Below are 12,732 nucleotides of genomic sequence, written 5' to 3'. Positions count from 1 at the left end.
CTTCCCCCCACGCTTGCCACGCTCCTCGTAAATTAGCGGGTCCCCAATCGCCAAGGGAAAGGATCACCAAGCTTTCTCCCTGTAGATGTCCCCTGTAGATCAAACAACGGAATACTCCACCACTCCACTTCATCCAGAACTATTAAATCACAATCTCATCGCCAAGACAAGACTGGTGAAGCATGGCCAAGGGGAAAGATGGCGTTGGTCTACACTGAACCTCAGCTCTCGCATTTCTACACAATGCACGGTAATGATCTTCATAATCCACCTAGAACCAACAACCTCCTGTAATCAGAATAGAATGACGACTTTCTTCCCTGTCGGACCACTAAAAATATCCCATCATGTTGTCCATTGGCCAGGAAGCAACGGATCCGATACAACACAGTCTCTTGGGTTTCTTGGGTTCTTGTTCATTCACACACGTTACTTCGACTTCTGAACCGTATTCAAACGTTTTCACTGTGACTGACTTCGTTCCACGCATGGTCTACGTACGATCCAACACATCCAACACAGCCCCCTCTATCTCACGTTGGCTTCTATTCAAGCTGACCAAGTACATAGAGCATAAAATAGGATGAGATGGGTTCTCAGTTGCGATCGAGTACTACCGTACACTTCCTCGGCTTCGCCGTTAGAATCATGTCTAGTCTATTCACTCCACATTCGACGCTATGGAGCGAGCGAGCGCCAGCAATAATCTTATATGTGACAGAGCCCACCGCATATCTTTCTTTCTACGTCAAGTGACATTACGGAGGAACTGTTTCGGATGCTCGTAATCTGCATGACTAACCAGGAAAGTAAAGAATAACTGGATTAGATGACATATGTACATATGTCAGCCGCTTCCCCTCGACGATCAGTATCCTTCAAAGCCGGGGTACGCAACATGATCTTCATCAGTAGTGGTCCGTGATAGCTGTGGCTTGAGGTGGACAAACAGAAACGACTCGTTGTAATGATTTCTTATTCTCGTTGCTGGTATACTCAGGGGCTTAGTTACTTGTCGAAAATCCCTACTTCCTAGCCACGAGCGGTACTTACTCCCACCTAAAACTTCTTCACTTCTTTTACTACATTGCCGGACAATGAATGGTTACGCGGTATCGAGGGCTTCGCTCTCCCACGAGGAGAAGCTGTCTCTCATCGATGATAGATCTTTCTCAGATGTAGACAGTGAAAGTGCTCGCGCGGATCTCGACGGTCGCTTCTCGGGTATACAATGGGCTGCCACAGCAAAGGCCTACTGCAACGGCCTACGCTTATCATCATGGAGCTCGGCGATACTTCGAACAGGCATATTTCTATTGCCTAGCTTTATTCACCACCGGTGTGCTCGCGAGCGGTTTCGGATAGAGAAGCTTCACCCAACCGCCTACCTCGACGGAATGCGAGGCCTAGCCGCGTTGTTTGTCTTTTTTTGCCATTACTTTTACACTGCCTTTAGGATAGCAGAAGGCTGGGGCCATGGCGACGCCAACTACGAAATATGGCGGCTACCGTTCGTCAGGCTCCTCTACAGTGGTCCGTCTATGGTCTGCATATTTTTTGTCATTTCAGGATACGCCCTCTCATTAAAGCCACTAAAACAAATTCGAAGTCGTTCTTTCGATGGATTCTCACAAACCATGACCTCATTCGTCTTCCGACGCTTCTTTCGCTTATACCTCCCGCCGATGATTTCGACCTTTGGCGTATTGATCCTACTTCGCTTCGGCTTTTACGAGATCACCAGAGGCTTTTCCGGTGATCGGAAATACATACACAATGTCATAGAGCATCATCCCATTTTAGAAGAGACTACCCGGAAACAGCTACGCCATTGGATGAAGGAGATGTACGATTTCGTTCACATCTGGGGTTGGGAGAAGTTTGGTGGCGCGACCGGATATGACGTCCACCTCTGGACGATTCCAGTGGAGTTCCGGTGTTCAATGATGCTCTTCCTGATAATATTCGGCACAGCTAGACTGCGGACCGGCGTACGATTTCTTTGTCTTTCCTTCCTTATGTGGTTTATGCTTCGTAGCGACCGATGGGAAATGGTTCTATTCATCTCGGGGACGGTAATCGCCGAATTGGACCTAATCCGCGGAGCCCACGATCCGAACACTCAATCGTCTTCTCCTCCCTTAACGCTACTCCCACTTGAAAAAACGCCAGACACTGTCCCTGAAAAACGGGGCCCGCGTAATTACCTATGGATTTTACTTTCCATACCGGCTCTCTATCTGATGTCGGGTCCGGACGCCGGACCCGCCGGTGTCCCCGGGTGGAAATACCTCGGGGCGCACATTCCGGAGTGGTTCTCGGATAAGTACCGATACTACCAGATGATCGGATCGATCGCATTCGTGTTTTGCACAGCGCGATCGATCTCCTGGCAGCGGTTCTTTAATTCGTCCGTAGTACAGTACTTTGGGCGCATCAGCTATGCGCTCTACCTTATGCACGGCCCTGTCACACATACCATCGGCTTCATGATACAGAAGCGTGCTTGGGACTATACAACCACGGACGGCTCCATGTATAACTGGGGCTGCGTGCTCGCGGCTACTTTTAACATCCCGCTTGTCATCTGGGCAGCGGATGTCTTCTGGCGCGCTGTAGACGCGCCGACAGTTAGATTTACGAAGTGGCTCGAGACTAAGCTATCGATCGAGTAAGGAGGGTTGTACGTGACACGTGGGAGTACCGCGGGCACGGTTTGCTTTGGATTTATGTGTAAATAGGTTATTGGACATTTAATAAATTTCGTGGCAATAGAGCCTTGCTATTTTATGTGTTGTGGTCTTATTCGTTTTATAGTCTGATTACCCAATGACGTTCTGATAAAAGCTAGTTATCGAATTACAGTAGACTAATCTATTTGACGTTTTAGCCTACGGCTGAGATGCACAATATTAAGTTCTCGAATCTTAATTTAAGGATCTTGATCTCTTCAGGTCAAAGTCTAAATAAGAACATCGAAAAATGTCAATATCAAACGAGGCTATTCTTAGCTAGGATGGATGGGTACCTAAGAAATAGAGTTGTCGTAATCCTGTTATGTACTGTGTCCCAGTCACATTGTTGAGTTTGTATTGATTATGGCCTATGTATGAGTTAGAATGACGATTGTGAATTGAAATATATATCCTACCAAAGTAATGATGTTGGTCACTTACATATCTTGCCATAAATGTATTCTATTTAAAAGCATTTGCATTTACTAAAGTATATCAATGAGTAATTTGTAGCAAGGAAGAGTATATGAAAACCTAAATATCTTGTAGCAGATGCTTGTGTAAGCTGATAATGATAATATCGGACAGAGGCTAGATAGAACAATATCAACCATAATATATAATAGTAGGTTAGAGATTCACTGCTGTAGTGGCTATCATAATTACTATGTAACAATTCAATGTTTGAACTAAAACTAACTACGCCACCGAATCCAAACCTTTTCCATCACGGTCTACACACGAAAGTGTCCAAGAGCATGGTTAGTCATAATTTAACTGCGGTTGGGGACGCCCATTTCATATATTAGATTTCTACAGCCATACGGATGGTATGCTTGTATTATTAACTTCCTTAACTTCACTTTTCCTGCCCTCCTCTGTCTATCAAGTTAAAGAGACTTGCTGGCTACCGGTGATAATCTTGGGCTGGATAGGTGTGTTATTATTAATGATTGTTATATCAAAACATTAACGCCAGGGAACCAGAGACTCTTGATTACAAGTGAATGCTTTTACTATTTACAACACTGGACAAAGAATCGAAACCCGTCGGTTATCTACAAAGAGAAATACATTATCGCAGATGCGCAAGAATCGTGAGACTTGAACAATTGGTTTGATATTGACTGACTTTGGTCTATAGGAAAGCAAGTAGCAAAAGTTCCGGGACGCCCTCTCGGGACCACAACGAACCGATGTCATAGTACTCAACGCCTCAAAATGCTTGCCAGTGCTACCATGCAATGCCCCCCCGCCTCCAATCCTAATTTGAATCCCATTAACTTCGTCAAGAGTCGTAGCTGCTGCGCTGCGTATCTCGTATCTCCATCCGAGGAGCAAGAGGAGTGAAGCAGGCATATCAAGAAATGTACAGTGGCTGTTCTTGATCAGTTATGCCGACTCCTCTTCCCTTCCCTTCCGAACATGTCCTTTCCAAATGGTATGTCGCCTACGTTGAATAGCTCGGCGAAGTTGATCGTTCGCTTCTGACCAGCCCCCTTTCCGAGATGATTCGTAGGCCTTGGCCTAGCTCCTCGCCTGTTTGTGCGCGAGCGAGTCGGATGAGCGATGGGGACGGCGGAAGACCCCGGGCTAGCGCCGTCGTTTGTCCGGGTCGAATCTGAGAGGTCCAGGTTCTCCAAATTTAGGTATGGTTCTTGAGGGTATGGGTGTGATGCCCGAAAGGTGAAACTGTCCTGAGTCGGAACGGAAATCATTTGCTGTTCCCCCGCAGGAGAGTTGACGGTCGATTGATGGGTAGACGCGGGGGTATGCTCTGGTTGCAAGTGGGGTTCATTTCGCATCACGGAAAGTTGCGTTTGGCTACCGGAATGATGGATTTCGGGCGATGAGGCTGGTTCAGGCTTTTCTACTTCGTCCTCGCTCTCCAAGGTTTGGGGCGATATGTCTCGTCCGTCCAGGCGCTCAGTTGCCCACTTCCGGATCAGCCACCCTTCGCCGTCGCTGACACCAATGTTCGACTTATCAAGAAAAGCTAGGAGATCATCCAAACAGTCTTGATATCCATCGGCCCGGGCTTTTGTCTGGGCGGCGACCGAGGTTTTATAGAGCTTTGTCACGGATAATGCTGCGGCTTTGAAGGAATCGAGTAGTTGTTCGGGTGACTCGCAACCGGCCACGTTCTTAGCTGGCGAAGACCCCCTCAATGCGTCCATTATAGAATTGTGATGTATGGCTAATCGGCTGGTCGGGCGGTTTGACGTCGATGTACTCAAACAAAAGGATATCGATGTTGATTCTAGCGAGAATATAGCGATGGAATGGGATAGTAGTCAAAGGACTCAAGATTGAGATCTTGGTCTTTTTCTGCGTTGGGTTTGGTGGGGGTGTGGATTAACGTGTGGGTCGAGGCCAGTAACAAATGGAAGATGCAGGTTACGTCGTATTGCCTGGATATTGCCTGGACTGCTGGACCGACTTGAAGACTTGTGATGACCTTATTAGGGCAATGAAACAATGAGGTAGACGAGTAAAATCACTGTAGCAAATATGGACGGCGTATATTGGTATCGATATATTAAAGACAGCAAGCTTGCAAGATTCGAAATGCTACGTGTTGCAGTTGTCGTATGCGGTTTGTCGTTGTTGTTGTTTTTGGGTCCTTATTCCTGAGCCTTAGAGCCTTAGAGCCTTGGAATATTTGAGTCAGATGATTCCGGATTGATGACCAACAGGGTCTTGGGGCTAAGTTAATAAAGGCATGGCCCGGGGATCTTGGGACTGGCTGACTGGGTAGACCCGGATTAATATATGAAAGAACAGGACGTAGGTAGGTAATCCGTAGTTACCTACTTAATTTTATTGAAGATGTTATAATGTTATATGCATATTATTATGGTTATATGGGTAAGTTTAACAAGTGGGTCGAGTACCGCGCTAAACATGGAGTTTATTTTCGTTTCTGCTAATTTATATAAGAATATGTAATAACGTATATAAAGAAGTTAGCATTTATATATATATTTATAAAAGCGTAATTGTAAAAAGACGGTTTACAATTATTAAACCGTTAACAGCAACCAGCGGATCTTAGTACGGTAAGCCTGTAACCATAGTATTTACCTATGTAGTTTTGTAACACACAGGCACCTCCGGCCAAGTACATAGGTACCTACCTATCATGTACGAAAATGTACCCGACTCACGGGTACCTCTGCACCGGTAGTCTGAAAATGGCATCTGTCCGCCAGGAACCTAACCAATCAGCACTACAAAATAAACCTTGATAGGTCATTATATGCTACGTATAAGTAGATAATGGCATATAAATGCATAAACAATCTCACATATTGAAAAATTGAGGGGTGAGTATCCGTGGGGTTGGAGGAAGACTTTAGTATATTATCTTCCATTAGGTACAAGGTAAATATGTATATGTAGGTCAGCTTCACATGTACCTTAGCTAGTTACTCCTTACCTATAGGTAGATTTCAAATCCTTTTGTAACTGTTCCTCTCACAATTAATCCCTACTACATAATAAAAAATATTATAAGAACCTTTAGGAAAGGATTGCAAACTTAACAAGTTGTTCCGAAAAGAGTACCCTGGTCTGTTGCGGCTACCTTAAGATTTCAATTTATCGAAGCTTAGGTATCGGTGACCCACTATTAATCCACTTTTAACAAGAGATACTCTTGCCTGTGATCTAATTTCTATTTGACAGCTCTTTTCAACCTTCACTACATTCACTCAACCTTTTCAACTCCAATCCGGCCTCAAGCACATTTGTTCTTGTCTCTGGCAACTTTATCGCCGACACTATACGTTAAAAGTTCGCATATCAAAAGATTTAGCAACCTTGGACTACGCCGCTTTATAACCCTAGTTTCACTTTTGCACCAGGCGCTGTCTTAATTTGTCGCGTCGCAGTCGCGTAGAGCACTTATCGCGATACATCCCCCAATATGGCTCCGCCTCGCCCTCGGGCCAGTGCGGCCGATACAGACGCGTCAATGTCCGATGCGCAAGAGCCTGTGTCTAACCATGTTGAGGAAATGGTGAGTTTTAAGTCTATAAAATTCAGATGATATTCTAGTTGCTCTGTTGGGCTACTACTTATTATCTGTCATTGGTGCTGATACTAACTAGCCTATAGGATGTTGATGAAACACCAGATCAGACTGACACAGATACCAATCCCAACACCACAGCAAGTAGTGTCGCTGGTGATCATATGGCCGATGGGCGCAAGAAGCGCTCAGAAGCCAACCAGCTTCGAAGAAGCATATTCGGCAAGAAACATGACTTGCTAGGCGAGTCTAAGGTATGAAATAATTAGAGCATATTAGTTAAGATAACATTAAAGATTAATCAGCTTGCTGATTATAATACAATAGGAGGATGACAGCATCCGAAGATTTCGTTACTTGTTAGGATTGACCGACCTCTTCCGACATTTCATCGAAACGAACCCTAACCCCAAGATCCGCGACATTATTCACGAGATCGACCGTCAGAACGAAGAAGCTGATAAATTAAAGAAGAAAGGGATTCGTCAGGGTGGCGCAGAAACTGGTCGAGCTCGTCGTACGGAAGCTGAGGAAGATGAAGAGCTGCTCAAAGATGAAAGACAAGGTGGATCCGCAGAGACTGTGTTCCGTGAATCGCCAGCTTTCATTCAGGGCACAATGAGAGACTATCAAATTGCTGGGTTGAATTGGCTTATTTCTCTGCACGAGAACGGAATCTCAGGTATTCTGGCAGACGAGATGGGTCTGGGCAAGACACTCCAAACTATTTCCTTCCTAGGATACCTTCGTCACATCATGGATACTAAAGGTCCTCACCTGGTCATAGTACCGAAGTCTACCCTTGATAACTGGAAGCGCGAGTTTGCCAAGTGGACACCGGAAGTCAACGTCCTAGTTTTGCAAGGTGCCAAAGAAGAACGACATAACCTGATTAACGAGCGTTTAATTGACGAGAAGTTTGATGTCTGCATCACGAGTTACGAGATGATTCTTCGTGAGAAGGCGCATTTGAAGAAATTTGCCTGGGAGTACATTATCATCGACGAAGCCCACCGCATCAAGAACGAAGAGTCGTCTCTTTCACAAGTCATCCGCTTATTCAACTCTCGAAACAGACTTCTTATTACTGGAACACCTCTTCAAAACAACCTTCACGAGCTCTGGGCCCTTCTAAACTTCTTGTTGCCTGACGTCTTTGGTGACAGCGAAGCCTTTGACCAATGGTTCTCCGGGCAGGATGCAGATTCGGAAGTGGTTGTTGAGCAACTCCACAAGGTCCTACGACCCTTCCTTCTACGTCGAGTTAAGGCAGATGTCGAGAAAAGCTTGTTACCGAAAAAGGAGATCAATCTCTATCTTGGCATGTCGGAAATGCAAGTGAAATGGTACCAGAAAATCTTAGAAAAAGATATCGATGCTGTCAATGGCGCCGGCGGCAAGCGAGAATCTAAGACTCGACTACTTAATATTGTCATGCAGCTAAGAAAGTGCTGCAATCATCCCTATCTCTTCGAAGGAGCTGAGCCTGGCCCGCCTTATACCACCGACGAACATCTAGTATATAATTCGGGCAAGATGGCTCTACTCGACAAGCTCTTGCGAAGATTACAGAAGCAGGGCAGTCGCGTCCTAATTTTCTCACAGATGAGTCGTCTCTTAGATATTCTTGAGGACTACTGTGTGTTCCGTGATTACAAGTACTGCCGGATCGATGGAGGCACGGCTCACGAGGATCGTATTGCGGCAATTGATGACTACAATAAACCCGATTCGGAGAAGTTCATTTTCCTCCTTACGACTCGAGCTGGTGGCCTTGGAATCAATCTGACGAGTGCTGATATCGTTATCCTCTATGATAGCGACTGGAACCCCCAGGCTGATCTGCAAGCTATGGATCGCGCCCACAGAATTGGGCAAACAAAACAAGTGGTTGTGTACAGATTTGTCACAGAGAACGCCATTGAGGAGAAAGTTCTCGAGCGAGCAGCGCAGAAGCTCCGCCTTGACCAATTAGTTATTCAGCAAGGACGTGCTCATCCCGGAGCAAAGGGCCCAGCAGCTAAAGATGAGCTCCTCGATATGATTCAGCATGGCGCAGAGAAAGTTTTCCAAACAAAAGGAGCTACGGGAATGGCAGCCAAGGGTGCAGAACTTAACGACGAAGACATTGACGAGATCTTGACCAAGGGCGAGAATCGTACTAAAGAACTCAACGCCAAATATGAGAAGCTTGGTATTGATGACCTGCAGAAGTTTTCTTCAGAGTCAGCCTATGAATGGAATGGCGAAGTGTTCGGGAAAAAGAAGGACATTGGCGTGAATTGGATCAACCCCGCAAAGCGGGAACGCAAGGAGCAATCCTATTCCGTCGATAAGTTCTATAGGCAGGCAATCTATGGTACTAGCAAGGCAGAAGCTAAGCCTAAGGCCCCTCGAGCGCCAAAGCAGGTCGCAGTCCATGATTACCAGTTCTACCCCGCGCGACTCCGTGACCTCCAGGATCGAGAAACCGCGTTTTATCGTAAGGAAATTGGCTACAAGGTTCCCTTGCCTGACGGCGACGAGGACAATCTATCGGAACGAGAAGCTGAACGTGCCTTGGATCAACAAGAGATTGATAATGCTACTGCCCTCACCGAGCAAGAACAAGAAGAGAAGCAGAGATTGTCGCTTCAAGGTTTCGGTGAGTGGAACAAGCGTGACTTCCAGCAGTTTATCAATGGCTCTGGCCGCTACGGACGTCATGACTATGAGCGAATTGCGGAAGAAGTTGACAGCAAGACTGCCGCCGAAGTTAAGGCCTACGCTAAGGTCTTCTGGCAACGATATACCGAAATCGCGGATTACAACAAGTACTTGCAGGTGATTGAATCTGGAGAGGAGCGTATGCGCAAGACAGAGCATCAGCGTAAGATGCTTAGGAAGAAGATGCAACTATATCGAGTTCCACTTCAGCAAATGAAGATTAATTATTCCGTGTCTACGACGAACAAGAAGGTCTACACTGAGGAAGAGGACAGATTCCTTCTGGTAATGCTAGACCGATATGGCATCGATTCTGAAGGTATCTACGAGCGAATTCGTGATGAGATTCGAGAAAGTCCTCTGTTTCGATTCGATTGGTTCTTTCTTAGCAGGACGCCTATCGAGATCAGCCGCCGATGTACTACACTACTCACTACGATTGTGAAAGAATTCGAGGATGCACACCCGACTAAGACAAACGGGGTCAACGGCAAGGGAAAGAGAGAGCCCGATGACGAGGAGAATGATGAGGACAGCATCCTTGGAATGGCCCCCGCGAAGAAGAAGTCAAAGACCGGTGTCAAGGTATGCTATTAATCAATTATCAATTCTGACTTAATTCAAAGCGATTGCTAACACAGAAACAGAACAAGGCACTTGACAACGTTAAGGGTGGTGGTAGTAAGACTACTTCTGCCACGCCGTCCACTCGCGCGTCCAGTGTGGCTTCTACCAACTCGGCACCCGCGGCTAAGTCCAAGGCCAAGGGAAAGAAGAAGTAAATGGCTGTCATAAATTAATAAAGGAGTGGACAATACGTTTTTTTGGGTCCGCACCAAAATTTCCCTTCGGTCTGAGTTGGCACTTCTTTCGTAGACCTTGTTCTCGCAACGGCATCATCGGACTATGGAATGGCAAGGGGAGTAAGTGTACAGGCGTTTTTTATTGGTTATTTTCGCCACTGGACGATAGAGTCCACGAAATTAAGCTGTCTCGATAGATGGTCCAAATGCTGACCAGTTCCCGATAGGGTCTGGCGAAGATGAGAGCCAGGAGGGTGTTTGTATCCAGGCTTGATAGTGGTGGTCGGGTATGGACAGAGATAGCAGCATGTTGCACTTGAAACGTAAAGAATGAGCTACGACATAGCTATCAATATGCTTTTCGAGAAGTTTACCGTACGTACGTGGCTGGTCCTTGAGTGATATTGCGAACCGCCTGTAGTGTTAATATAGACAGCTATCCCATTCCTACTCGTATTTCAATTGTCAATTTAGGATGGTGACCATCTTACTATGCCAGACCAATAATCAAAAGCAGTATTTTGTGTCTTAATTAGGTATATTGATTAGAAGCCTCGAGCTACCCCCTGTCTCCTTATACCTAATCCGGAGCTCTCATTTATTTTTCTCTTTCCTGCCTAAATGACGCACAAAAACTGTCGGACAAAACCCTCAAACGCCGAAGCCTTTCCCGGATGGATGGATGCAAGTTCTGGCTAGGAGAACGCGGAATAATAGAAACGAGGACACAACGCCGGATATCTTCCACCCTTCCCTTTCTCCCGCCTTCTACCTCGTAGCGACGACCAACGCGTGTACGTATATATACGCCGCGGCGGAACGGCGGGATGATTCGGGGAGGAAGAATAGGCGGGGCTAGAAGAGTTGTACGCTACGCGCGTGTTCTCATCATAGCCTGTTGTCGCGCTCGCGCTCGACCTCGTACCGGAAGTCGAAGTATCCCTTATCGAAATGGTGAATGCGCACGTAACCGTCTTCTCCGCCGCTAGCGTAGCCCTTGCCTGTAGGGTCCGCTGCTACGGTATTCTGTTGCGTTGTTAGATATGATTTATGAGTACTCCAGGCTGGGGGAAAAGGGGAACGTACCAAAGGTCCGAAATGGCCCCTTACACGACCGATCTCATCCTCGAAAATCTTGTGGTAGAAACGCGCTTCGAATTTTCCTTGGCGAGCTGCGGTCGTGGTGACGTCCATAGCGGCCTGCCCACCACCTAGGATAACGTAGTCCTTATTCGGGGTAATGCATGCGCTGTTGAGGGGTGTGTCCGTCACGTAGGTCTTAAGGGGCTCGAGGTCGCGCGCGGCTATTAGTCGGGCGGTCTTGTCCTTGGAGGCTGTGATGAAGTAGGTGCGGTCGGGCGACCACTGGAGGTCTGTCACTTGCATGTTGAGCTCGTGGATGGGGACATTATCGAGTAGCTCTCCGGTCTGTCAAGGTTGCGTTTGTTAGATCTCGTCATCCATCCTCTTTATACATAATAGCTGGCTTCGCGGCTTACCTTAGCGTCGTACTGCGATACGGAACCATCCTCATGTCCTGCAATGATGTACTTGTTCAGGTAACTCCAGCCGGCAACGGTAGCTTTGCTCTCATCGCACACGATGGTCAGGACGCGCTCGTCGCTTTGCTCGGCGTCCACTTCCAACACTACATCTAGAACCACGATGGTTCCGAGATGACCCATGCGCTTCTCGGTGACGCCCAGCAGCTGGCGGCCATCATCGCTGAACTCGACGCGCTTGACAGCGGTAGGGAATTCCCAAGTCTTAAGGCAGCGGCCGGTCTTGATCTCCCACAGGCGGATGGTGTTGTCGGCGCTACCGCTCGCGATAAAGGTCGACGTCGGGTCTACATCCACGGTCCAGATAGCACCCTGGTGGCCCTTATATGTACCTAACCGCTCGCCATTATGCGAAAACCACACGCAGATCTGCTGGTCCTTGGATACGGAAAATAGTAGATCGCCGTCGGGGTTGTATCTGTAGAGGGGGAAAGCGGTTTAGTTAGTCTAACGAACTCGTGGCGGGGCAAGATTCTGTTTGTGCTAAGAGAAACATACTTGATTTGGGTCAAGGCCCGTTCCTATAGAAAACTGTTAGAGGGTATTATCTACAATATCAGGAAAAGTGATCTCTTACGTGGCCTGATAACAGAATAGGTCTCATATTGGCGGTATTCTGGTGTATATCTCGTCACCAATCTTGGGGTTGGGGTTGGTTGTATGGAGTTTTTGAATGATTTGTGCGTGGGGCAAGATTTCGCGGATTTTCTGATAACCTATCAGCATCTGGACCCCACTAACGTTACTCATTATCACGTGAGGGGCTATACACAGGCTTGGGATTCGTGGTAGCCAATCATAGGTAACTTGTAATACAGGGGCACTATCTTAGTAGGTACATGTACATGTACACTGACTTGGAAGTCTATCATGTACCTAACCTGTCTACCAAG

At 46.8% G+C, this 12,732-nt stretch overlaps 4 protein-coding genes across 4 annotated transcripts; 2 read left to right on the top strand and 2 right to left on the bottom strand.

Moving 5' to 3' along the window:
- Positions 1-530: 530 nt before the first annotated feature.
- Positions 531-2,777, top strand: F5Y00DRAFT_136109 (acyltransferase family-domain-containing protein). The gene has a single exon (XM_048004290.1). It carries the CDS (start codon positions 1,098-1,100, stop codon positions 2,673-2,675), a length of 1,578 nt encoding a protein of 525 aa, XP_047869203.1. The 5' UTR covers positions 531-1,097; the 3' UTR covers positions 2,676-2,777.
- Positions 2,778-3,642: 865 nt separating this feature from the next.
- Positions 3,643-5,537, bottom strand: F5Y00DRAFT_225897 (uncharacterized protein). The gene has a single exon (XM_048006235.1). The coding sequence runs from the start codon at positions 4,910-4,912 to the stop codon at positions 4,124-4,126; it is 789 nt and encodes a 262-aa protein (XP_047869202.1). The 5' UTR covers positions 4,913-5,537; the 3' UTR covers positions 3,643-4,123.
- Positions 5,538-6,310: 773 nt separating this feature from the next.
- On the top strand, positions 6,311-10,608 carry F5Y00DRAFT_136093 (SWI/SNF family of DNA-dependent ATPase). The gene is made up of 4 exons (XM_048004289.1): positions 6,311-6,756; positions 6,855-7,022; positions 7,096-10,059; positions 10,122-10,608. Exons 1-4 carry the CDS (start codon positions 6,664-6,666, stop codon positions 10,254-10,256), a joined length of 3,360 nt encoding a protein of 1,119 aa, XP_047869201.1. The 5' UTR covers positions 6,311-6,663; the 3' UTR covers positions 10,257-10,608.
- Positions 10,609-11,150: 542 nt separating this feature from the next.
- F5Y00DRAFT_136075 (eukaryotic translation initiation factor 3 subunit I) lies at positions 11,151-12,720 on the bottom strand. Its single transcript, XM_048004288.1, has 6 exons — positions 12,610-12,720; positions 12,417-12,547; positions 12,338-12,360; positions 11,777-12,257; positions 11,364-11,705; positions 11,151-11,303 (listed from the first exon to the last, which is right to left on the bottom strand). Exons 2-6 carry the CDS (start codon positions 12,441-12,443, stop codon positions 11,166-11,168), a joined length of 1,011 nt encoding a protein of 336 aa, XP_047869200.1. The 5' UTR covers positions 12,444-12,547; positions 12,610-12,720; the 3' UTR covers positions 11,151-11,165.
- Between the last annotated feature and the right edge of the window lie 12 nt (positions 12,721-12,732).

Source organism: Daldinia vernicosa (genome assembly GCF_022497035.1).
Source record: "Daldinia vernicosa strain CBS 139.73 unplaced genomic scaffold F5Y00scaffold_4, whole genome shotgun sequence".
Taxonomy (NCBI): domain Eukaryota; kingdom Fungi; phylum Ascomycota; class Sordariomycetes; order Xylariales; family Hypoxylaceae; genus Daldinia; species Daldinia vernicosa.
Note: the sequence above shows the minus strand (reverse complement) of the source record. Positions and strands in the feature narration are given on the sequence as shown.